This window comes from Juglans microcarpa x Juglans regia, chromosome 2D, assembly GCF_004785595.1.
Source record: "Juglans microcarpa x Juglans regia isolate MS1-56 chromosome 2D, Jm3101_v1.0, whole genome shotgun sequence".
Classification (NCBI taxonomy): domain Eukaryota; kingdom Viridiplantae; phylum Streptophyta; class Magnoliopsida; order Fagales; family Juglandaceae; genus Juglans; species Juglans microcarpa x Juglans regia.
In genome coordinates, this window is record NC_054596.1 from 34,606,774 (window position 1) to 34,631,587 (window position 24,814).

General features: G+C 39.5%; 3 protein-coding genes across 5 annotated transcripts; 2 read left to right on the top strand and 1 right to left on the bottom strand.

Annotated features, from left to right (window-relative positions):
• Positions 1–1,281: 1,281 nt before the first annotated feature.
• Positions 1,282–7,819, bottom strand: LOC121250491 (zinc finger CCCH domain-containing protein 64). Its single transcript, XM_041149623.1, has 11 exons — positions 7,692–7,819; positions 7,316–7,589; positions 6,608–6,737; positions 6,363–6,482; positions 6,016–6,133; positions 5,110–5,555; positions 4,582–4,867; positions 4,265–4,358; positions 3,678–3,823; positions 1,667–1,908; positions 1,282–1,590 (listed from the first exon to the last, which is right to left on the bottom strand). The coding sequence occupies exons 1-10, from the start codon at positions 7,764–7,766 to the stop codon at positions 1,780–1,782; spliced, it is 1,818 nt and encodes a 605-aa protein (XP_041005557.1). The 5' UTR covers positions 7,767–7,819; the 3' UTR covers positions 1,282–1,590; positions 1,667–1,779.
• Positions 7,820–20,632: 12,813 nt separating this feature from the next.
• LOC121249461 (pathogen-associated molecular patterns-induced protein A70-like) lies at positions 20,633–21,310 on the top strand. The gene has a single exon (XM_041148171.1). It carries the CDS (start codon positions 20,633–20,635, stop codon positions 21,308–21,310), a length of 678 nt encoding a protein of 225 aa, XP_041004105.1.
• Positions 21,311–22,706: 1,396 nt separating this feature from the next.
• LOC121250492 (poly [ADP-ribose] polymerase tankyrase-2-like) lies at positions 22,707–24,208 on the top strand. Of its 3 annotated transcripts, none has more exons than XR_005937797.1 (3): positions 22,707–22,823; positions 23,707–23,820; positions 23,958–24,208. XR_005937797.1 is itself a non-coding variant. In XM_041149624.1 (3 exons), exons 1-3 carry the CDS (start codon positions 22,714–22,716, stop codon positions 24,039–24,041), a joined length of 303 nt encoding a protein of 100 aa, XP_041005558.1. In that variant the 5' UTR covers positions 22,707–22,713; the 3' UTR covers positions 24,042–24,208. The 3 variants fall into 3 exon arrangements, 1 of the variants encoding a protein (XP_041005558.1); XR_005937798.1 differs by having other exon boundaries at positions 22,707–22,786; XM_041149624.1 differs by having other exon boundaries at positions 22,707–22,818.
• Positions 24,209–24,814: the final 606 nt, after the last annotated feature.

The window sequence follows — 24,814 nt, forward strand, 5'->3', positions numbered from 1 at the left end:
GCATCTCACTCCTACAATGATTTATCCCTCAGCAAAATCAACTCTTTGGGGCTCAACACTAAAAGTAAAGCAAAACTTAGTACAAGTAAAAGTAACACCATGATTTTTTTTAAAAGGATATTACAGCAAAGACCATCCGTGAATATGTCTTTTGTCATCTAATCAAATCCGACAATGACGAAACATCACGTGGATATGGACAAACCAAAAAACAAAAAAAAAATAAAAAACACCTCCTATATAGAAAAATTTTATGGTTTGGACCATTGGATTGAGGAGAGAACCTTATACTTGTCTCACATGGGCTAGCCCCACAAATTGAACCAAAAAAAAAAAAAAAAAAATTGGTTATTAGTGAGCACGTGAGATATGAGACAAGAGAGTCCTCTAGAATAGATTGTGATGGATACTTCGTGCAACCCCATTTCTCTCCTTCCAGTTTTATTCCTTTTATCATCAGGCAAAAAAATTCAAGTGAGGTATCATTTTGGGTAGTATTCTATCACGTATTATCTTGGTAACTAGCAGATGAAACTATTAAAGCTTTTCACATGTAGCTTTTACTGTAATAGGACCAACAACCGAGGGCAAAGGCCACTGATCTAATCTACCTGCCTGCCTGAGAAAAAGAAAAGAAACCTTAATTAACGAGGCAAGGGACCATCCTAAGAAAGTTTGCAACCCCTTCTGTCCGGCCACGTGCAAATATGCAATTGGCACTTCCGCTCCATTATTCGCATATGGCTTCCTCTTTTTTTTTTTTTTTTTTATCTCTTTATTGCTTTGTTTGCCTTTGTTAAGGCTGAAAAGAGACGTCCTTTGAATGAATCTTCCCCACAGCTGCTAGATTGGTTCCTATCAAATCAATTCCTTTTTGTTTTTGTTTTTGTTTTTTCTAACTCTTGTTTCTTTTGGGTCAGGGCTCCCACCAAACCTAACTCTCAAGGAACCTATCAAGAGATAGGTATCATTATGATTCCCATGACCGTGCAGGTGTGAACATTGAGACCTCCTATTTCTGGTGGAGCCCGGCCGGACGAAGCAGAAACGGTGTTGCAATAATTTCGGTCATCCAAGTCAGACCTGGATAATGTCAAAGATTGAAATCATTGCAACAAAGAAAACAACATCTGATCACAATTTCACTATTTACTTGGCCCCAAAAATAATCATATTTTTTGTGCAACTTCTCAATCCCTTATGAAAATTTCGAAGTCAATTTGCCTCCGTAACTAATTTGGAAGGATGAGGTAATGGTTGGTAGAGAGGTAGAAACATAGATGCAGAAATAATTGCTATTTCCGAGTTTAAGTTACAGCAGTTAGAACAACATCAGCTGATGGGATAAGACTACATGTGGTATTTGTAAATATGCAGCAGACATCTGAACTCCAAATGTGAAAACTAAAAGCCGATATAACAACATTCCCCACATTTTAGACATTAGTGCATTGACTTCTCTCATCTCCTCTTCAACTTAAAACAAAATCAATGTTGAGGATACCTCTTGACACCACTTGATTCAAGGTGCAGTGTGCATTTAAGCAGGTGTGTTCTTCCATGTAGGACACCACAAAAATCACCTTCGCACTGTTCAGATGAGAAATCAATGTTATCTATCGACCTAAGTGCTCTGTTGATGTAAAATAATGAAGTAAACAAGTACCTTTTTAAGGCAGGCAGATAACATCTGCCACAAACTTATAAAGAATCTTAGAGGTAAATGGCAGTTACAATACAATGGATGCTGTCTCAGTTCTGGCTTCTGTTACTGGGAAATCACTTATTTGGATCAAATTCTTGAAATCCCCTCTTGAAATCTTCTGCCATCTTTGTTTCCTCTTCTTTGCTATGTGCACAATTCCTCCAATCGGCCCTATCTGCCATGTTCAGCAAGCCTGCCAAAACCTGCAACACATCATGCCCATTAACATTTCATGAGGCTTTCCAAGACAGTTCCATCACCCATGAGAATGGATGCATTCGTACATTCCACTCCTATTTGAAAATGATAACCATTGTTTGGCCAATTAGATACATTACTTGAGGTTGAGATGGGAATGGGGAATGGAAGGGCCTTTTGCACTTAAACCAAAGAAATTCTGATAAAATGTGCGTTATATTGATCTGCACGAGCTCTCCACTCTTAACATTTTATAATAAACAGATAAGTTGAAAAGTATTGTACTTCAGTATCTTGAATGCAAACAGCATATTACTCATTAAGACCATTCAACCAACACAGGTAAGAAAGTCTAAAATTACTCAAATATTAAAAAATGCGGGGAATAACTCTGCAGCTTGTAAAGAGTAAGGAACCTGACACACAGGCGTCCCCATCTGATTACATGATGTTGTCATATATCATTTTATAATTTTTTTTTCATGCATATAAGTAAATTTTAATGAGATGAAACACAGCGTCACCCCAGCCCATAGGAAGTATACAAGAGGTCAACCTAACTAACAAAAGGAAAAGTGCTAATAATCTTGAAAAGTAGAAATATATATTAAAAAAGCACCATTTTGGGCTACAATACAATGAAATAGGGTATCAAGGAAGAAAGACTTGAGCACCAGCATCAATTTCTGGCAATCCTAGAAACTATGGTGATTTCTGAAGATCATAGGTAAAAATATATCACAGGTAGCTGATTTTGTCTTATATCAGAGGTAATTAAATATCATATTATAATTCTAACCCCTAGAGGTTGGCTCAAGTGGTAAGAGCTTTGGTCTCAGTGGTATGCTCACTCTAGGTCTAAAGATCGAATCCTTAGGTGTAAACAGTTTCTAGAGGCCATCGGACTGGGGAATTTCCCTTGAATTACCTGAGGTGCACTTGCAGAAAACTCCTACCTGAGGGCATGTGCACCCCCGAGATTAGTCAAGACTTTGTTTCCGGACACCCAGTGCCAATAAAAAATAAACAATAAAAAACTCTGAAGATCATGTTCCATCTAAGTTTCAAGCAATATTTAAGCTTACTTCCTGAAAATAAAATCTTGCCAGGACCCACTTCCTTATTTGACCAAAAGAAGAAATAATTAAGTAATAGCCACACCACAACAAAACTTAATGATTACAAGATAAATCAACTATATTCCTCCCCTCCCCCTCTCTCTCCTCCCAATTTTTGTGACTACTAGCAAAGATCAACCACAGCATAAAAAGTGAGATGAATCATTTGATACATATATTATTTCCTCGATGCATCTAGAAATCAAAATAAACCTGACTTGCATATTAAAAGGTCTTTGGCTGTAGTATCACTAGAGAACGAAGAAAGAAATACAAAACTCGACAGTTGTTCTAGAGAATGAAGAAAGCAGCACAAAACTTGACTGTTGTTACAAAAATATAGACATCTGATTCATCTCTTAGTTACCCTCAAGTCTCAAGCACCATTATGATGTGAGTAGCCAATTCACCAAAATTACATATAATGTAAATAAAGAAATTTATTAGCCAAAATGTCAAACAATGGTGGCTGAAGTTCATCTAGCTTCCCCTGGCTGCTAGCACCACACACATCTAGGTGATATTGCGAACACACTAGGGCATGCCTACTTATTGTACATACTGCACGAGTTCATTAATCCCACATTTTGAGGAATATAGAAGAAAAATTATGTATATTTCAGACCAATAAACAATACTGATACTAGGTAGCTTACCTCACGTCCAAATTGAGCAGGAAATCTCTCGTTTTCGTCAACCAAATGTGACAATATTTTGCCATCAGGGAGCTCAACATAGAAGAAGCTAAAATCCTTATCAAACTGTGTCCTCAACAATTTTCTTCCACTGGAATTCTCATCCCCTGAATCAAGGGAATAACAGAATTAAGATACAGTGGAAGACAAGTAGTTGATGTGGCTCAAAACTGCATGTACAAGGAACACCCCCCCCAAAAAAAAATAGGGGCCAAGGTGCAGTCAACAGAAGTTTTGAGGAAAAGGCAATATGCATAGGTACCAGAGGCACCAGGACATGAAAGAAATTCAGATTCCTTTTTTTTTTGTGGAGTGGGGGAGGGAATGAGAACTCAAAATTTGACGGTTGTCATATATTTTTGTTATATACACACAAATGTGGGTACATAAACAGCTGCATCATCAGTAAACAATGCATTGGGACACGGGTGGCAAACAAGGTTGTGGCAGAAAACTCGGGCATATGGGTGATTTAAATGACCCAGGGCAGTCTTCATAAGCAATTTGATGTAACAAACTTCAACTACACACTTGAACAAGAAACTTACTTTTCAAGGCCACAAATTTAAAGCCCAACTTTTCAGCAGCTAAGTTAAATATATCTTGAACAGCAGCTGCCCTGGATGATGGAATAGGAATAGCCTACACAAAGTTTCATATGGAATAAGTAATATTCCCATGATGAGATATGAAGAAAAAAAAATACAATACAAAGTTCATATTCTTCAGGCTGAGGAATAGAAAGAACAAGAGCACCTTTACTTAAATGCAAAAATGGGGGGAATCAGTGTGTGATTGTCAGCAATTCCCAAGTATTAACACAATATGCATCTAATAAAAAGACTTATACAAGAGATTTCTGTACCTGAAGATTAGCATGAGTACTACGTTTTGAAACCCACTCAAAGAAAACAACTGATTTCCCTCGATGCTTATGATACTTCTTGAGACTATTCTGGAATCTATGAACCTCACTTTCGCATTCTGGGGGTAGCAAAATGCTATTAGGCAAATGCTCGATAGGTATTATTAGAACATGGTCTTGAACAAGTGGACCTTTAGCCAGAGCACAATAGGAATGCTCTCCTATGCTGACGATTAAATGTGACTCTATATTGGGACTTGACAAACAAAACCAGCACTCCTTCGACCTGTAACTCCATTGAAATCAAAGTGAGCATACAAGACTAGATCATGTTATAAGAAAGAATTATAAAACTAAATATTGGGAGTCATCAAAAGTGCATATGTACATGTATATGACATAATATAAGATTTATCTATCTTAAAAACAAGAAGCCAGTCAGTTTTCACTATGAACAAATAATGATCCAAACATCTTCACAGAACAAAAGGCTAAGATATGTAATTATTACATCAATCAGACACCAACCTATTAGTGCTAGCATTTTCAGATCCTTGTTTCCTATGAGAATCACCTTCATCCTGCAAACTGTGCTTGAAGTTGCAATTTGGACCCCTTTCACATTTCCCTTTGTTAATAAAATCAAAACAAACACCTCTCCGATATTGTTCCCTTGCAGCACTATCATGTTGAAAGTTGCATTTTTCCCCTCGTGGACAAGACCCAGAAGATACATATTTAAAACATAGCTTCTCGCTGTCTCCAGCTCCAGATTTCTGCCGTTTTTGAGAGACATCATATCTCCAGTATTGTGAGTCATAAACACTATCACTAGGCCTTTTTGTGGCTTCGTTGGCTTGAATTGAATGCTCTGAATATGCATATGGACACAACGTAGTGTTTGAGGACTTCATGCTAAGCTCAACAGCTGACATGGTAGAGGCTGGAGTAGGAGAAATCGCATGAATAAATTTCTGTGGAGCAAGTTCCAGACAAATAGTTATGCAATGCCTAAAACCTATATCTAAAAGCAGAAAGTCAGGAAAAGACCAATAAAGGATATTTCTTGCAAGAGAGAACATCACATGCATAAAACAGTTCCAAGATATTATGAGTTGAAGCAATTTTTAAAGTGCAGCAAGTATAACTCAAAAATTAGGTATAAATGCAAGTGATCTTAAAAATTAGCCTATGCAGTAGTCAAGTGGTTCCTCTGATATCATAGACAATCCCATAGCAATCTCTTTTAACAAAAAGAAAAGAAAAGAAAAAACCTTACCTGAAATTTCCAGCATTAATAAAACAGTAACTAGTATTTAATTAAATTTTGAGGTTGAAAAGGGTCAAATTAACAACTCGGAACATTTTAAAACCATTAAATTACAGCTAAAAAGTTAATGAATGCTTCCAAAAATTACAATGAGAAAAACAGACCTGTTTATCTTTATTCCCAACAGAAGCAAGACCCAAGAAGCGGGTCGCATGCACAGCATCCACGTTAGAGTAAGGTTCACGAGCATAGAATATGCCTTTAGTACCAGCAATGTGATAGCTATCACAGAAGATAGACTTCAATTGTAAAACCAACATTTAAACTTTCTTCAATACAAAGTAAAAGGTTATCACATGTTCTATAAGGGCCAGAAAACGGTTGAGGCAACATACAACATGCTAGGATACACATTCCAAAGAGAAGTTTTTTCAATACAATTGGGAACAACCAAGTTTTGTTCTACATTTATGGAAAACGACCCATGCAGGAATCCCCAAGTATCGCATACCGTGGTTTTATCTCTGCTACTAGTTCTGCAATGATCGACTCACCACCAAATGAATCTGAGAATCCATGGGGAAGATCAGATGTGGCTGCTCTATTTGTAACTCCGCTTGGCCATTCATTAGTGGTAACTAATTAAAGAAGTCAACCAAACAGACCACACAGTAGAAACCCAGCAAGTAGCATTTAGCATTACATATAAAACAATGAACTACAGAAAAGTTCTCGTTCACAGCAGACCAAGGATATGTTAGGAACAAGTCCACAATTCCAGGTTCCTCAGCTATAGCTCGCAACACGTCGACATCATCCTGAGTAAACGTTCCAAACTGTTGACCATCTGACAAACGCTTACCAGATAAATATGCCACAGATAAACCTATAAATGAGGCATGGAAATCAGTTGACTATAGTGATTAAATTCATAAATAATCAAAAAAAAAAAAAAAAAAAAAGGATCAACATTTGTCCTCGAAAAGGACCATGTGATTTGGAAGTCAGCCAGATGTTCAAATGAGAATCTCAACATGATGAGATTGTAAAAAATACACAGGTTATTAGCTTTTCATTCCAATCCACACTGGCGAAATGTAGCACGTAATCAACGGAACTAGTTCAACTGACCAAAGCAGGGACAACTCATTTCCAACGGGAACGAATTAATTTTTATATCATAACGTTTTTCCATCTAACTTACGTCAATCTAATATTCTTTTGGCCACTAACAATACTAAACAAAAAAAACTCGAGAAAAAAAACACTTTTTTGGTTGCTAAATGAGCAAGCAGTATAAAATTGAATTTGTGACCTCAATAAAGCTAAAATATGGACTAATTTGATAAGTTCACAATTAGAGTACAACTGCAACTACGTAGCTTAATGAAATTAGCAACTAAATTCTTCAAATAAAAAAAAAAAGAAAAAAAAAATCATACAATAGCAAAATAGGAAGCATACCATGGAGAGTGAACTTGCCACTGCCTTTCAACCAGAACAGATTCTCGCAAAGCTTAAGGCCGTCCATCTTGAACCCTTGGTTAGCCAAGTCCTTGGAAGCCGCTAATAGGGGCTTAGCCGCACCGACACCGAAGTCACCGATGAAGTAGGTGGGGAGAGGGACTTGGGACCGGCCTTCGATGTATTCCATGAGCTCGTCCAGCCGGTCCGGCGAGTCTGGAAAGAACTGTCCCACGCAAAGCAGGGCATCGAAAGGGCCCGCCGATTTGTTGACCTAAGATGAGTGAACTCGGTGCAATGAGTCAAAATAAAAAGAAAAAGAAAAAACCTAGGAATACACATGCATTCCTATATGCCCAGTGAGCTAGAAAGATACCGATGAGACGCGCTTGAAGAGCTGGTCGAGGCGGCCAAGAACGTCGCCACAGAGCAGAATTCTTGGGGGAGACATGCGTGTATCTTGTCCAGTGTGCGGTGTGCCTTTTTTTTTTCCGTCGAGAGGCGTTTACGCCCGAATATGAATGAGAGTCTGTGGGCTGAATATCTGATCATGGGCCGGGTCATCAGCCCACCATCACTCCTTAGTAATTCAAAAAATAATATTAGTTACAAGTCTTAAATATATAAATTTTGTACAAATCTTTTATTAAAACGCGAGTCCCATATTTAAAATTTGTATATATTATTTCTTTTATCCAAAATATCCAGCTTACTTCCAATCAAATCATTTATTCAGACAACTTGGGACATATTTCATGAATCTTTTCTTACATTTTGCTAATATATTTCTTCTTGATTCTCTAGAAAGGGTTGGACTTACATCAGGTATCTTTTCATGGGATGGATTCATTCATTTATTGGTTAAATGTTAAAATTGTTCATGTGATTTCACCGTTAGCCAGTTACTCCTTGATGTTTAATTATGATTTTTTTTTTCATCCCCATACTCTTAACTTAAGTTGTTTTAATCCTTTGGTCACATATCCATCAATCCCATCAACAGAACTTTTGAGTAATGCTATACACCACATTCTCATCTTACTTTTATCTCACTATGTAAGATGTGACATATTTATCATCATTAGATGATAAATAATCATCTAATAAAGGATCATCCCATAGTGATAAATGTGACACATCTTACATAATGTGATGAAAGTGAGATAGTAGTGTGGTTTATAGAATTTTCCTAAAATGTATATGTGCAAATGCTTTATAAACCAAAGAATAAAATAAAATGACAAGAAGAAATTAGAAAGAGAGAACCCAGTGTTAAGACATGTTGTGATGGACGATTTTCTTGGAGTAGATTTTGTCGCCTTCAAATCTTAACATGCAATAAGATTCTTAACAGTTTACTCTCAAGATACAAAAATGTTCGTTTTCTTTAACCTCATTTTCTGTCAAGGTCTTTTGGACAAGATGGCACAAGACCTGGTCTCCAAATGGGAGAACCATGTTCAAACCCCCCACCCCTGTGTGTGTATATATATATAATAATAATAAAAAAAAAAAAACCAACAATCCCCCACATAATATAAACATCTACCTAGTGTTAGTGTGTTTCTATCTGAAAGATCCATGATAAACCAAGTCTTGAACCCGAATCTTTTAACTCGGGCTTCTATACACCACACACATAATATGACATATATCAGATTCCTATCAAGGTGGTGCATAAAGGTCGTATACCGTATCTTGGATTTATGAGCGCTCTAGGGAATAACCCAATTATCATAAACCGCAGCCCCACAACCACACTCACATAGGTGAATCCTTTGAGGGTACATGCAATTGAATACATCGCCTTAATCTTGGACTCATTCAAAGCATTTTGCTTTTTCTTTTGTCATTGCATTTTTAGTATTCACACCCTATGGATAAACCAATAGTAATATTTTAATTGTATTCTCTAGTCATTCAAGTAGCTTGTTCTTTCCATTGAATTTTCTTCTTGAAATCTCTAGTTAGGAAGGTTGGGTTGCCACTACCATTGACCTAATTAATGGGCTTAGTCCCATCTCCCTTGATGTATGTATAACCTTAGACTTTGCCATTCATTTTGTCAAAAGATATGTAAGATTATCTTAGGATTTTACATATTCTAAAGTCAGGTATCCATTATTTATCAGGTGAACCTTGTAGTAGAATGTATGATACTCAAATGTCTCCTCTTATGATTGAAGTGTTTATTATTACAAACATTTATTATAGCCTAATTTTCACAAAGAATATAAATAGTTTGCATTGGCTTTTAACTAGTGAAATTTCTGATAAGTTCTTAAGCCACTCTATCTCATGTCCGGTAGTATGTAAGACTATTATTTTTAAATTCAGCATCTATAGTAGACTGTGAAATCACACTTTGCTTAAAGATCTCCAAGCCATAGTTGCTCCACCAAGAGTAAAAATATATTCACTCGTTTCCTGACGATCTACTGTGTCAGTTATTCAACTAGCATAATTGTATGCTTCTAATATAGTAAGATGTCCAGAATAATGGATATCATAAGTCATGGTTCCTTTCAAATATCTAAGAATGATATCCAATGCCTTCTAATGAGAATCATCATGCCTGGTAGTGAATCTGTTAAGTCTAATCACAACATATGAAATACCAAGTCCAGGAAAGTTAGAAATGTCCAACAACATACTAATAATTTGAGAATATCTCAGTTGTGACACAAGATTTTCAAAATTCTTACTTAAATGCAAACGAGGAACAAGAGGAGTATTAGCAGGTTTGCATTTACATCTGTCAAACTTCTTAAAAATCTTTTCAATATAATGAAATTGATTTATGCTAATACCATTATGAGATCTCATTAATTTAATACCAAGAATTACTTGTGCCTCTTCCATATCTTTCATGTCAAATTTCTTAGATAGATTTTTTTTAACATCAAGAACAATATCTATATGGGTACGAAAGACAAGAATGTCATCAACATAAAGACATAGCATTACACATGCACCATAAACTATTTTAGTGTATAAACACTTATCACATTCATTTATCTTAAAATCATAAGATAAAATTATTTTATCAAACTTTTGGTGCCATTGTTTAGGGGCTTGCTTTAAACCATAGAGAGATTAAAGAAGTCTACTAACTTTTCTTTCTTGTCCTAGAACCACAAAATCCACTGGCTGGTCCATCTCTTATTCTAGATCGCCATTAAGAAAAAAGGTCTTTACGCCTTTAATACGAATTGTGGTTATTCTATTAAGCGGAGAATTACATATCAAAATAATCGATACACACTCTTTGTGTAAAGCTCTTTGCAACCAGCTGAGTTTTAAATTTATCAATAGTACCATCAAGTTTCAATTTTTGTTTAAAGATCCATTTACATCCAAGATAAAGATCACATAAGTACCATGTGCCATTAGTCTTAAGATATTCTATCTCATTATTTACCTCTTCTTTCCAAAATGCTGAATTAATGGAAAGTATGACATTCTTGAAAGTCAAAGGTTCTTCCTCCACAAAATAAGTATAAACATCATGTCCAAAGTCTTTTTCCTTTCTCACTTGTTTACCTATTCCAAGTTCATTTTCTAATCCAAATAAACTCTTAGGATTAGATAAAATGATACATTGACTACTGGGGTAAGGAAAACTTAATGTAGTCAAAGATCTTTCTACTTTGGTTTTGAAAGGAAAAGTATCTTCAAAGAATGTTGCATCCCTAGACTCTATGATGGTGTTGGGATCAATATCTTGGACTTCTGATTTGATAATTAAAAACTTAAATGTAGAATTATGTCTAGCATATCCAATGAATATTGCATCTACTGTGTTGGGACCTAGTTTCCTTTTCTTGACTTTTAGAACATTAACCTTCGTAAGGCAATCACAAACACTAAAGAAATTAATGCCGAGCATTATACCCTTCCAGAGTTCATATGGTGTCTTATTAGATCCCTTAAATAGTACTCTATCAAAAATAAAACAAGATGTAAGTATTGCTTCCCCCTACCACTGCTCGGATAGGCCAGAACTAGAGAGTATGCATTTGACCATATCTACCAAGGTTTTATTTTTCTTTTCAGCGACACTATTGGAATGAGGAGAACATCGAGGAGTTTTCTTATATATAATATCATTCTCCTCACAATATTAAACTAATTGATTGGAAGAGTATTCACCTCCTCTATCAGACCTGATAATCTTAATTTCTCTCTGTGAGGACCGCGTCAGCAAAAGAGGGTAGACCACCATGTAGGAGCAGAAAGGAAGGTGAAGAAGAGAGTTTTTCCTTGTCGAGTGGAAGGTAAAAATGATCATTCCTCGATTTAGGTGGAAAACAAGGTAGTGATGGTTTGTAGAGATTGTAGCTAGTCCAACTAATGTTTTGAATACCTTACTGGATGTCGTACCAGTCAAGGCACTGGAACGAAATATTTCGGTACAGGTACCGTTACATGTACTGTTTCGAGATAGTCGATATATGAATAAATTATATATATAAATATATATAAAAATTATATTCCAAAATAATAGTCTATATATGAATAAATTATATATAAATACATATATATATATAAATTATAAATAATCTAGTCTGAATTGGGGGTCAAAAAATAAGCTTGTAGTTTGAAAAAATCAAAAAAAAAATTTAAAGGCCGAAATATCGGCTAGTACATGCCGAAATATAGGCCGGTACGAAACATATATAATACATGTACCGGCCATTGGGTCGGTACGGCAAATATCGGTCGTACCGGCTGGTACGGTACGACATTAAGAACAGTGAGTCCAACATAAGGGCAAGCGAGCACCTAGGCGAGAACGAGAAGTTGAAGAGACTCCTGATTCTAAAAAGTCACCTAGCGTACAAAGGCGAAGAACGAGCTGAAGGCAAGTAATGATCAGGGACAAGACCATTGTTGACATATACGAGCTTTCCAGGATTTACACGGAAACGCTCAGAAGGTGCCAATGTTGTATGCAGTAGCTCACACTCCATCTAAAAAGTCACATTCGGAGTGGGTCTACTGAAAGGATTGCAACCTGGCGGATCATATCGTCTAAACCTAGAGTTATGGTCTAATACTACTTGGGAGGCCCTATGCTGGAAAGAGACTAAGGATTGAACATAAGGCAGACTGTTAGGACGTGCAGACCATGCCTTGCCAGTTTGTCTCTGTCATCTTGTAGTGGGACAATCGAGACTAAAAGACTCTTATTCAATCACATATGGAGTCAGAAGGATGTCAGGACATATTGATGCACTTGTGCTGTAAAAGGTTTAAGGTAAAAACCAAAATCTCACTTTTGAGATCATAAATACCTGAGAGCCATTGGACTCATATTCTTTGAAGAAAGTTAGTGACTTCAAAGGAGATAAACAAATGAGTAGCGCAACGCCGCCATAATTCTAAGATTGTGAGGTATGTTAGCTTCTAAGACAGTACCGAGGAATGAGGGTAAATGTTGTGTGAGGATTTTATGGAATTTAGGCATATGCATACTTTGTAATCTCTCCATTTCTGATCATGAAATAATAAATGTTTCTCCCATTATGTTAAAGAAAATTTTACTTAGTGTTTTCTGATATTTAAATGTATTTGTTTCGGTGTTATCTCTATGTGAGTATCTATATCTCTGTGAGAGTAACACTATCGCGTGTTGATCATCATGGCATGAGACCATTCCTACGAGATGTCTTCACGAGCTTCATGCGGATACAGAGAGTCCCCATGGATGATTGGGGTTGGGCGGTATCGCATTGGCCTCACCTGATAGACAGAATGAAGAATCCTTTAGGCGTATCACGTGTTGGTATTTTTGAGTTGGTTGGCCGTGTAGACGTTCCTCAGTGCAACGTGTATATCTCTGTGTGAGAGTCGACCTATGTTGGGGACAAGTGAGTTGACTTGCACCATGTTATTGGGTGGGAGAGATTTTTCGATTTCAAACGGTGAAACAGCTCACACCATGTTGGCTCATCAGCCAACGAATGCCTGTGTGATGAATATCTGTGTGATAACTGTGAACTGCTATGTGATTTGTGTTATGAGTCTTACGTGCTAGAGAAAAGGGTGATTGATCGCCTTGGCGACACGTACAACTATATATATGTAATGAGTTTTGTGCATAGGATAATTCCTCAGAGGGTGATTCCTTGCCATGTTTAACACAAAGGGTGATTCCTCAACATATTTATGAATACATGTATTTTTGCTTGAAAGAGTGATTCCTTGCCATGCACTAAATTGTATACATGAAACTGCACATTACATATTCACGAGCATTGTTTCTCATTAGCAATCTTGTCATAATTGCTTAATGCTATGGTTTCGATATTGAAACCATATATTTTGATTTAGAAATAAACCTAGGAGTGATACCCAAGGAGGAAGAGCCAACCTTGCCCTAGCATTAAGCAAGTAGCTCTATTTTCTGTTGTAGGATCTGTCTGTTTATGGAAGTTGTACTTGTGAATAGTAGTTAGGCGACAAAATGTGTTCGGTCGACCTTATTTGGGGTGTACTGGGCCTCTTGTGGCGAGATGCACCTTAGGAACGGTTCGGAGAAACCCTTTTTGTACATAATTCCTCATAGCAGCATGAATCACGCAGCTCCATTCCTGACCTTCTGTGCCTCCTCTTGTTAGTCTGGGACCTCGCCTTTATCAAGGAACTTCATGATGTCCATGGCCCAATCGGGTGGTGCCAACGAGATAATTGAAACCACCATCCCAATGGCTGGGACCACGATTGTACGGTTCACTGTATGCTCAGGAAAGGGGAGCCCTTTATGTCTCGAGGTGGTCCTTGCTAGCAGGTCGACATTCTGGTTTTCTCCTCTCGGGATTTGCTGGATGCGTAAGTAGTGAAAGTGGTCGCGCTCCTTATGCACCTGTTGGAGGTATTTCTTCAACTTTTTGCCTTTTGTGGCAAATTCTCCCAACATTTGGTTGACAACTACCTAGGAATCAGCCTTTACTTCGACTTCGGTGGCTCCCAGCAGCCTCTGTACGTCGTGAAGGTTGCACGGGGGTGGGGCATTCCTACTATTGCCTCAACCTTCTCTAGTCTGGCCTCGATTCCTCGCTCGGAGACCATGAATCCTAAAAATTTTCCCGACTCCACCCCAAAGGCGCACTTCAGTGGGATGAGTTTCATTTGATGGCGTTGTAGTATCGTGAAAGCTTCCTAGAGATCGGATAAATGTTGCTCGGGTTTGTTGCTCTTGACCAGCAGGTCATCTAAGTACACCTCCATATTCCGGTCAATCCTTTTTTTGAACATTCAGTTGACTAGCCGCTGATACGTTACACCAGTATTTTTGAAACTGAACGGCATGACCTTATAGCAATAGAGTTCCCGGTTGGTGATGAAAGTCGTCTTCTCATCATCATCAGAGCTCATCTGAATCTGGTTGTATCCCAAGTACGCATCCATGAGCCGTCGGTGGCCTGCCGTTGAATCGACTATTAAGTCGATGGGGGGTAAAAGGAAGTTGTCTTTCGGGAGGGCCTTGTTCAAGTCGGTGAAGTCGACGTACAACCTCCACTTCCCGCTCGCCTTCTTGACCAGCACCACATTGGACAACCATTTGGGGTAGTGGACCTCCCTAATGAAATCGGTCGTGAGGAGGTGATCTACTTCTTTGGCTATGGCTACGTACTTCTCCACGCTGAAGCTCCGACATTTCTGCTTGACCTTCCTTGCCATAGGGTCCACACTAAGGTCATGCTTGATGATCGAGTTATTGACCCTGGGCACTTCCTCGTGACCCCAAGCAAAGATATCTTGGTGCTCGAAGAGGAGCCGCTTCATGGCTTGTCTCAACTCGGAAGCCATTTTAGTTCCCACATGTACGGTGAGCTCAGGCCTTTGCCCGTCCACAGAGACCAGCTCTAGGGGCTCATTTGGCTTCGCCTACCGCAGCGCTTGCTCGTCTCGGATCTCGTCGTCCCATTCGGCCAAGGCGGGCGGTGTGGGCGGTCTAGCAGTTTCACGTGCTTCTTCAAGAGTTCTGACCTACCTTACCGTCATGCCTCGACTCCTGTGCGAAACATTCCCAACACAACACATGTTCGCCTCGGATCTCCCCCACCCCCGCGTTGGTAGGGAAATTCATCTTAGGGTGGTATGGGGATGTTATTGCCTTCAAACTATTCAAGGTTAGGCGGCCCTGTATCGCGTTGTATGAGGATGGGGCCTTTACCACTAGAAAATCGGCCATTGTGGCTGAGGTTTTGGGGGCCTTCCTAGCTAGGATGGATAGGGTTATGGCTCCCATTGGCTGGATGATGTCTCCCATAAAACCCTTGAGCGGCATCAAGGCTAGGCGCAACCGCTCTGGATTGATCCGCATTCTGACAAAAGCCTCCCTGAACAGGATGTCCGTTGAGTTGCATTGTCAACTAAGACCCTCCGTGTCGTGAAGTTGGCGACTTGTCTGGTGACTAACAGGGCATTGTCATAGGGGTGAAGGATGCCTTCTTCATCTGTCCCCTGATGTCGACAGCGACCTTTCCCGTCGTGAATACCTCCTTATACTATGCCCTGCGGGCGTGGGCCCGTCGTGCCGATGAGGTGGGCCCACCTCTAGCATACCCATTGGCAATTGTGCAAATCTCTCCTATCAGGGTAATCGCCCTTACTGGGCTTCGTATCGTAAACTCCTTTGGTCCCCCCTCTTAGCCTTTTGTTTTCTCGGGCTCCCGCTCTTCCTTGGCCTCAGGCGTTTATTTGCTCGCTACCTTGGTGTATCGTCATCTTGACGCCACTATTCCAACATGTTCCCTAATTCCTCCATTCTTCGTTTCAGTGTATAGCAGTCCTCGGTCCGGTGCCGGTTCGACTGGTGGTAGGTGTAGTACTTGCAGCTCCCCTGACTCTGTTGAGACCCTTCTCGCGAGTTCAGAGTGTGTTCGCCCTATACGGCCATACTTGCATGCACGCGTGGTCCGCCAAGTGTCCGAGCGGGTGCCTCATTCCTTCGTTTGACCTCCTACGCAACTTTCTTGTTCCCTTCACGATTTTTTCTACCTTTTTGCCCTCGAGGCTTTCTTGTCTGCCTGTTCCAGCTCAATTCTTTAAGGAGCTGTCAATCCCCGGAGGGTATCCTCGACGTTGATAAAGCTGTCGGCCCGGTTCATGAACTCTCTTAGAGTTGCAGGAGTCTTTCATGTGATCTTTGTCATGAACGGGTTCCGCGGCCAGATCCCCCCTAGCAGGGCCGCTAGGCTGGTCTTCTCATCTTGGTCATCCATGTTCATATGCTCTCGATTGAATCAGGGGAGATACGACTTTAGGTTCTTGTAGTCACGTTGCTTTATAGTCAGGAGATAGGCGGCCGGGTGTCTCTTCTTCTGGTTGGCCATAAACTATGTTAGAAAAAGGCGGGCCAACTCGTAGAAGTTGTCAATAGACCCTGAGGGTAGGGATCCGAACCAAGCTCTCACTGCCCCTCGTAGCGTCGGTGGGAAGGCACAGCAAGTGACCTCTCCCGAGAGCTTATATAGGGTCATCTAGGCCTTGAACATCTCCAAGTGTTCTAGCGGGTCCCTGGACCCATCGTACGCTTCCATCTGGGGACCTTGAACTTTGTCAGGAGAGGGACAACCATGACTTCTGCACTGTACGGTTGGTTTGTGCTAATGAGTAGCTGGTTTACAGATGACGTCGTGCCCATTCTCTTAGCCATCTCCGCATACTTGTCCCCAAGCTCCCAGAGCTCAAGGTGCATCTTGTGCCTTTCTTCTTCGGCCATAATGACCTCTGGTGCGCATCGCGACTCTACATGTTCATTGTGGTTGGGTTCCACTCCTCCTACCAATTCTTTGTAACACGACATTTTCTTGCTGGAGGCTTCCCACCTCTTCCATAAGTCTCTTTATCGTGTCTCCCAGTTCGACGAGTCTCACTTCCATCATGCGACTCTCTTCTCTTCGCGAAGTCTAGGAATGTGTCATTGCCGACATGCGAAAGACATGCTTTTATAGGATAGATCCCACAGACGACGCTACTGTTGATGTCGAGTTTCACAGCCTGAGCAACTCCACCGTTCTGGGTTGATCCGATCCTGCAATGAAGGGGATAAATGTAGGCTCGAGGTGGTGGGCTTCTCTTCCAATGCCTAAGTCAGTTTGGATTTTGTGTGGGCTTCTAATCAATGTATGTGCGAGATAGTTTTCCCCCCGAGGGGGGGTGATATTTATACATGGTGGAGGTGGTCTCTTGTCAGGTTGTTTGTGGTGTCGCTTCGTACCGAGGTTGTGTCCTTCTACCAACTCCCTGCCAGGTGATAGGCCAGCCATGCCTAATCGTGGTGACTGCTAACAACCTTGGGCCTTTATCGTGACGTGCTCGCCCCCGTCCTTTATTAATGCGGTGTGACCTTGGTCAGGTGCTCATACCTCCCAAGTCTTGTCCAACCGTCGGCACTCGAGGACTTGGGTGTCCCTGACTCTGCGCGTACGACTCATTGGTCAGTTGAGGTGTTAAGCCCCCTGTCCTAACCCAATGCTTCATGCGTGTTGCTCCTCCTTGTGGGCTCTGTGGGCCATTGTCCTTCTGAGCTCGGCCTGGGTCATCCCATTCTTATACAGATTTTGCTAGCGGGGCCCGCCCCTCACTACCCCCCCACCCTTCCCCCCTTCTGCATGGTCCGAGACAAGGGGCGAGGGGCGAGGAGGGGGTGCCCCGCCTCGCACCTCACTATACGGATATCACCCATAAATTTTGTTTTGCCGGGCTATTTTTAGGCCCACCTGTACCCCACGGGCTAGGCTTGCTAAGTCGGGCCCATTACTAGGGACAATCCCCCTTCTCAGTTCAAGTTGTAAATTATAATTAATTCCTTTCTTTAATTGCATGCAGCATAGATACTAATTTTGTTAAGCATTTAACTCGATCATATTACCACATAAAATTACATGCTAAAGAAGTAGTCATCCAGACGCCCAAGCATACATACGTAAGTTATTGATCGCTTGCTTCCATTTGATTAAAGTAAAGCAATTCATAAGAAGATATCATATTAACGTATATCAGAGGGCATCATCATTTCGCGAACCTTCTCTTCTTTATCCATCCACTAATCATACAACAATCTAATTGGAAATTATCTGTTAAGATAAATATAAATATTAAAATTTAAAATTTTTTAGACAAATAATAATTTTACATGATACTGTAATAGAATTTTAAATTCAAGCCTCAATAAGAACCAGTTCGAATTTCCACCTACCTACGTTTATACTGTTGTATTATTGACTGATCACTCTGAGGGCTATTGTTTTTGTCCAAGTCGAAAACATCATTAAAATTAACGAAGACGACGACGGCTTCATTCCTAAAATTATATGTATTTTTTTAAAAAGTTTTTTTATATAGATAAAAGGAGGTTCGGTAAAAGGAAAAATAATATTTACAGTTATAGATGATATAAATACCGAGGTTGTGTCCTTCTACCAACTCCCTGCCAGGTGATAGGCCAGCCATGCCTAATCGTGGTGACTGCTAACAACCCTGGGCCTTTATCGTGACGTGCTCACCTCCGTCCTTTATTAATGCGGCGTGACCTTGGTCAGGTGCTCATACCTCCCAAGTCTTGTCCAACCGTTGGCGCTTGAGGACTTGGGTGTTCTTGACTTTGCGCGTACGACTCATCGGTCAGTTGAGGTGTTAAGCCCCCTGTCCTAACCCAATGCTTCATGCGTGTTGCTCCTCCTTGTGGGCTCTGTGGGCCATTGTCCCTCTGAGTTCGACTTGGGTCATCCCATTCTTATACAGATTTTGCTAGTGGGGCCTGCCCCTCGCTACCCCCCACCCCTCCCCCATCTGCATGGTTCGAGACAAGAGGTGGCGGGGCACGAGGTGCCCCGCCCCGCACCTCACTATGCAAATATCACCCATAAATTTTGTTTTGACGGGCTATTCTTAGGCCCACCTGTACCCCATGGGCTAGGCTTGCTAGGTCGGGCCCATTACTAGGGACAATCCCCCTTCTCAATTCAAGTTGTAAATTATAATTAATTCCTTTCTTTAATTGCATGCAGCATAGATACTAATTTTGTTAAGCATTTAACTCGATCATATTACCACATAAAATTACATGCTAAAGGAGTAGTCATCCAGACGCCCGAGCATACATACGTAAGTTAGTGATCGCTTGCTTCCATTTGATTGAAGTAAAGCAATTGTAAGAAGATATCATATTAACGTATATCAGAGGGCATCATCATTTCGCGAACCTTCTCTTCTTTATCCATCCACTATTAATCATACAACAATCTAATTGGAAATTATCTGTTAAGATAAATATAAATATTAAAATTTAAAATTTTTTAGATAAATAATAATTTTACATAATACTGTAATAGAATTTTAAATTCAAGCCTCAATAAGAACCAGATCGAATTTCCAACTACTTACGTTTCTACTGTTGTAATATTGACTGATCACTCTGAGGGCTATTGTTTTTGTCCAAGTCGAAAACATCATTAAAATTAACGAAGACGACGACGGCTTCATTCCTAAAATTATGTATTTTTTTAAAAAGTTTTTTTTTTTATATATATAAAAGGAGGTTCGGTAAAAAAAAAAAAAAAAAATATTTACAGTTATAAATAGTATAAATATCACACATTCTTTTAAAAAAAATAAGTAAATATAAAATTTATATAAAAAAATTAATTTTTAATAATAGATTATACTCTTATTCAAAATAAGTACGCGACATATACACGTATCATTATTATGGATAATGCTTATGGCTCATTGGGATAATGAGATAAGATAAGTTAATTTTAGATGAGTTGAATAAAATATTATTATAATATTATTTTTTAATATTATTATTATTTTGAGATTTAAAAAAATTAAATTATTTATTATTTTTTTGTAAAAATTTTAAAAAATTATTATGATGAGAAGATATGAGATGAGATGAGATCATCACTAAATACAAATAAGACCTTAGTCTACCAAGGATTTTTCTTGAGAAACTCTATCGATTTACCTTTTTTTTTTTAATTTTTATTTAATAATTAAATAAATATTTTTTAACGTTGTTATATTTTTTTTTAAATATTTAAAGATATAAATATATATATATTTAAAAAAAAAAAAACTATTTGCCCTTGTCGGTAGATTTATCATTTCTCGTGCTGCACCACGGTGCTGCACGACTCCATTACTATATTATAACGAATCCAAGATACCGCCCTCAAGTTTCAACCACCTCTCCTCTCTGACAAATAACTCCTCTTCCTCTACTCTCTGTATCTCTAGTCTCATTGTCTGTGGTAATTCCAAGGAAAGAGGCTTCGCAGAAGTGGTTCAAGGCAAACTATGAATTACACGTGGGCTTTCATAACCAGTTGGTTCACACCCGCCTATCTCTTCCTCCCCCTCAACCTCATCATAGCCACCATCTTTCTCAGATACCGATTCGGCTCTCAGAGAAGACCAGAACAGCAGCAACTCGGTCCAGTCCCGTCCGTTCTCGAACGAGTCAGGTCCATCAACTTCTCCCTCTACAAGTTCAAGCAACCCAACGAAGACCCAATCGCCGATCAGTTTCTCCTGCCCACGGGTCCTAAGCACGTCAACACCCCGTATCCCGTTCCGGATCATCCTCCGACCCAAATCGCCCGGTCTACTTCCGGCCTGTTGGAACGCCTCAAGTCCATCAACCTCTCCTCTCTCTACCGATCCGACTCGTCCACCAGGGAAATCGAATTTCATCACCCTACGGATCTGACCACGGACGCAGACCATTTGGTGAGGCGGAGCAAGTCGGACAAGGGCGTCGTCGGAGCTCCGGAAAGGCCGGTGGAGAAGATAAAGAAGTCTGCGAGTGAGAAATTGGCGGTGGGGAGCTCCGAAGAGAAGGAGACGGCGTCGTTGGAGGATGACGAAGAGGTGGACGTGAAGGCCGATGATTTTATTTTAAGGTTTAAGCAGCAGCTGCGGCTGCAGCGGCTCGACTCTCTTCTTCGTTACAGGGACTTGCTTAAGAGGAATTAATTAAATTAAATCGATAGTATTATAATTTTTCTTTTTGCGCTTTCAGCCGATTATACCCAATACTTGTTGGTCTTCCATGTCAAGATCGTGACGGTATTCGTCGTTTCATCCCGTAATGGATAACAGAGCATGGAGCTGTTAGGAGCTTAGGGTCCGGTGTCTGGGTGGAGCTGAGGGGCTCATGTTATGTAGTCTTGGTGTCTTAGCTTGTGTTCGTATAGATGAGTCAGGATTATGTCCTTGAGCCGTTAGCGTTATAGTTTGCTTTTGTTAGTTGGCCCATGGCCTTTACGGTTTGGCTAGTCTCTGTTTTCATGGAGTATATAAATGGAAGGTGGTAGTCTGTGGGGAGATTATTCTGGAATGTATGTTGTCTAAAATTATTGAAGGAATTGGAGCCTCGAACATCCCAAGCCATAGTTATATTTCTGAATTCCATTCCTACATTTCATCTCCATTACTGTCTCTCTCGTGTTCTTAATTTCCATTTCTGTCTTCTCATCATTACTCCTCAAGTAGGATCATATCAGGAGCATGGCAGTGAGAATTCAACCAAGTACTGGACCTTCTGCTCTCATGGCCGGCTTTTCTTCTTCGACGAACGTGGATTAATTGATTGAATTCCGAGCTAGGGTCATATTGGTCATTTTGAACCCATATATCTGGTTTATTGGGGGTGATGAAACGAAGAGTGATGACAGTTTTAATCAATTAGTGCGTTATCGTATATTGTAAGCGTTTAGTGCTTGCTTAAATTAATTAGTAATTACCTTGCATGCATGGTCATGGATGTAGATGTAAATTATGGCGATATTAGGGATTATTTGCGACGATTATTAATATCGAAAAAGATAGTTTTTGTTATAGTAAAAATGTCTAAAATGACCAAAATTGAAGTGGATATGCTTGCTTGAACTTCGTCGATCATTTCTGTCGTATTGTTTATGTATGTCAATGAGGAAGGTTAACGTATGAACGTTACATGCATGAATGATGTTAAGTAAGGCACACTATAATTCAATTCAATGATAGTAATGAGTTGAGTTCCTCTAATAAATTAAAGGAAAACTCTTCTTTCAAGCATTTTTGCACACCAAAGTACACCGACCAAAGCTGACTTGAAAAGATTTAATGAAACGGCTCGTTTTGGTTTTACTTTTAGTAAATGAGTTTTGGGCGGGATCTGAAATGAAAGTTACTGAAACACATAGTTTTGCATTCTCTCTTCTACGCTTCTCTTCTCCGAATGCCTTCTCTCCATTCTCCTCTTCAGGCGGTCGATTCTAGTTCTCTCTTCCATTCTCTTCTCTATCTCTCTCTCATTGCCATTATCTCTATTTTGTTATTCTTTTGGAGAGAGATAGAGTCCCGATTCATAGGCATGTAGAGGCCAACCACTATTCATGGCTACGCTCAGTCCGGTGACCTTCTTTGATTTCAATAGCTACTCCGAGACAACCCGTCTCATATCAACCTGTCTTAAGATCCCATTCTCTCTCTTTATACGAGTTGGGTTTTTTCTTTTGGCCCAAAATCGTAATTCTTTTGTGTACTTTCAATTTGATGGTTTTTTTTTTCGAAAAGCGAATTGTGTCATGAAAATCGAACGAATTGAACGCATTTGAGCCCTATGCTCGACTAACATATACTTTTGATCCAAGGGGAATGTATTTTGGTGGGTAAGGGAAGTTGTATTAGTTTCTCAAGAAAATTCAGACTGTCATTGCCTAAGGCCAGATGCTTTTTTTTTTTTTTTTATTAAACCTGTTAGTGTCGAGAGCGTTTGGCAGGTCGGTGCATATTTGTGGTTCAGTTTGGAGAGGAAACAGGCACAACAAAATTGATGTTTTTATTGATATCAAGAATAGAAATGCGAATGGATCTATTGGGACGAATGAATTTCATGTCAGTGCGCATTAAGGGTTACATTGAGCCTTTATTATTGTTCTATAATTCAATCGTCATTTTTTAACTGTGCATTGGATACAGAGGGTCTTAGTAGGTAAATCTACTAGAGTTTCATAATGTGTGTAATGCAATGATTGCATACACTAGAAAATCTGTCAATGCTGAATAGGGTCTCGAGGCATAAAAATGAGCACGTTTAGAATAGTTAAGATGAACATGGAACAGATGAGTAGTAACTTCAGCAAACGTTGGAGTGGAAGCCATGTATTGTAGGCAGTAATGTTGTTAATAAAAAAGATTAAAATGCATAGCGTTTATTTTTGTTATTGAGTTTTTCTTTTGCTTATGTATATCTGCTTCTATTTTAAAGAGTTGAAGAAATCTGGTTTGCTTTTCATCGTGTTCGTTGATCCATTCTGGAACCTGGATCTTATATGAAGTTGTTTATTCTTCTATTTAATGCATTCCTTTTGTTTGCTTGATTTCAGATGACACAGACGCCACTTCATGTTTCTGCTGGTTATAACAGGGTTGAGATAGTCAAATTTCTTCTTGATCGGCAAGGGACAAGTCATAAGGTTGAGTTGGAAGCTAAGAACATGGTAAGTATTAATATAATTGGTTTTTCTTTTGAAAAAAGTGCGTACATTACAACGATGCTTGGGATTTATTAAGCCTATGCTCACAGCTTATTGATCTTGTTATTGATTCTTGAGTGTCAAATTGATGTGCTTTGCAGTATGGAGAAACTCCTTTGCACATGGCAGCAAAGAATGGATGCAATGATGCTGCACAGTTACTTTGGTCATGGTGCCATTATTGAAACCAAAGCAAATGTGCTTTTTCTTATTACCTTGTGATCCATTTTTGAAGAGTTCAAATTAAAAGTGGGATTTGGATTTCTGATCGTAAACTCAATTTTGTGCTGTCTTATTAATGCAGAATGGAATTACACCATTAAATCTTGTTGTTTGGTACTCACTTCGAGCTGAAGATTGCTCGAGTACAATGCTGATTGTAGTGCTAAGGATAACGTACGATGGATTGCAATCGTTTGAAGGGGATTTCCCGATAGTTAAAAGAACACCAAAAAGACCGGAAACTTTACTTTCTTTTTTATCCTCGTAACTTTCCGGGCAACCAAATAGATCAGTTTCGTGTAGGCTCGAGAAAGAAAGTGTCTATAGAAGAACAGAGTAAACCAAAAGTGTGGTGGATGTGAGAAATGGGGAAAAGAGAAAAAAAGAAGAAGAAGAAGGGTTTGAGATTGGCAAATGGTTGTGGCGCTCATGGAGAGTGGCAATTGACAAAGGGGGAGATGGACGAAGGGGATCTGGTACTGGTAGTCTTCTTCTCTTCGTTTTCTTTCTTTCTTTCTACTTTTCTTTTAAAATAACTCTGACAACAACAGTTCTACATGAGCTTCGTCCGCCATTTCGTCCACCACCTGCTTGTACCTAGGAGAACTGTAAATTAAATATTGCACGTTTCCTCACAAATAGTTATCCGTCTACGGATAGTAAAAGTAATAAAATTCATTATTGATTGAACACAATATAAATTAGTACGTACGAAACACATATTATCAAGTTGGTG

Excerpts from the sequence above, each read along its gene's own strand:
- LOC121249461 (XM_041148171.1), top strand. The coding sequence starts at position 20,633 with ATGAATTACACGTGGGCTTTCATAACCAGTTGGTTCACACCCGCCTAT.
- LOC121250491 (XM_041149623.1), bottom strand. The coding sequence starts at position 7,766 with ATGTCTCCCCCAAGAATTCTGCTCTGTGGCGACGTTCTTGGCCGCCTC. Across the intron at positions 7,590-7,691 it reads TCTTCAAGCGCGTCTCATCG|GTCAACAAATCGGCGGGCCC; the intron begins GTATCTTTCTAG and ends CACTCATCTTAG. Across the intron at positions 6,134-6,362 it reads GTAGCAGAGATAAAACCACG|CTATCACATTGCTGGTACTA; the intron begins GTATGCGATACT and ends CTTCTGTGATAG.
- LOC121250492 (XM_041149624.1), top strand. The coding sequence starts at position 22,714 with ATGGCTACGCTCAGTCCGGTGACCTTCTTTGATTTCAATAGCTACTCC. Across the intron at positions 22,819-23,706 it reads CATTCTCTCTCTTTATACGA|ATGACACAGACGCCACTTCA; the intron begins GTTGGGTTTTTT and ends GCTTGATTTCAG. Across the intron at positions 23,821-23,957 it reads AGTTGGAAGCTAAGAACATG|TATGGAGAAACTCCTTTGCA; the intron begins GTAAGTATTAAT and ends TGTGCTTTGCAG.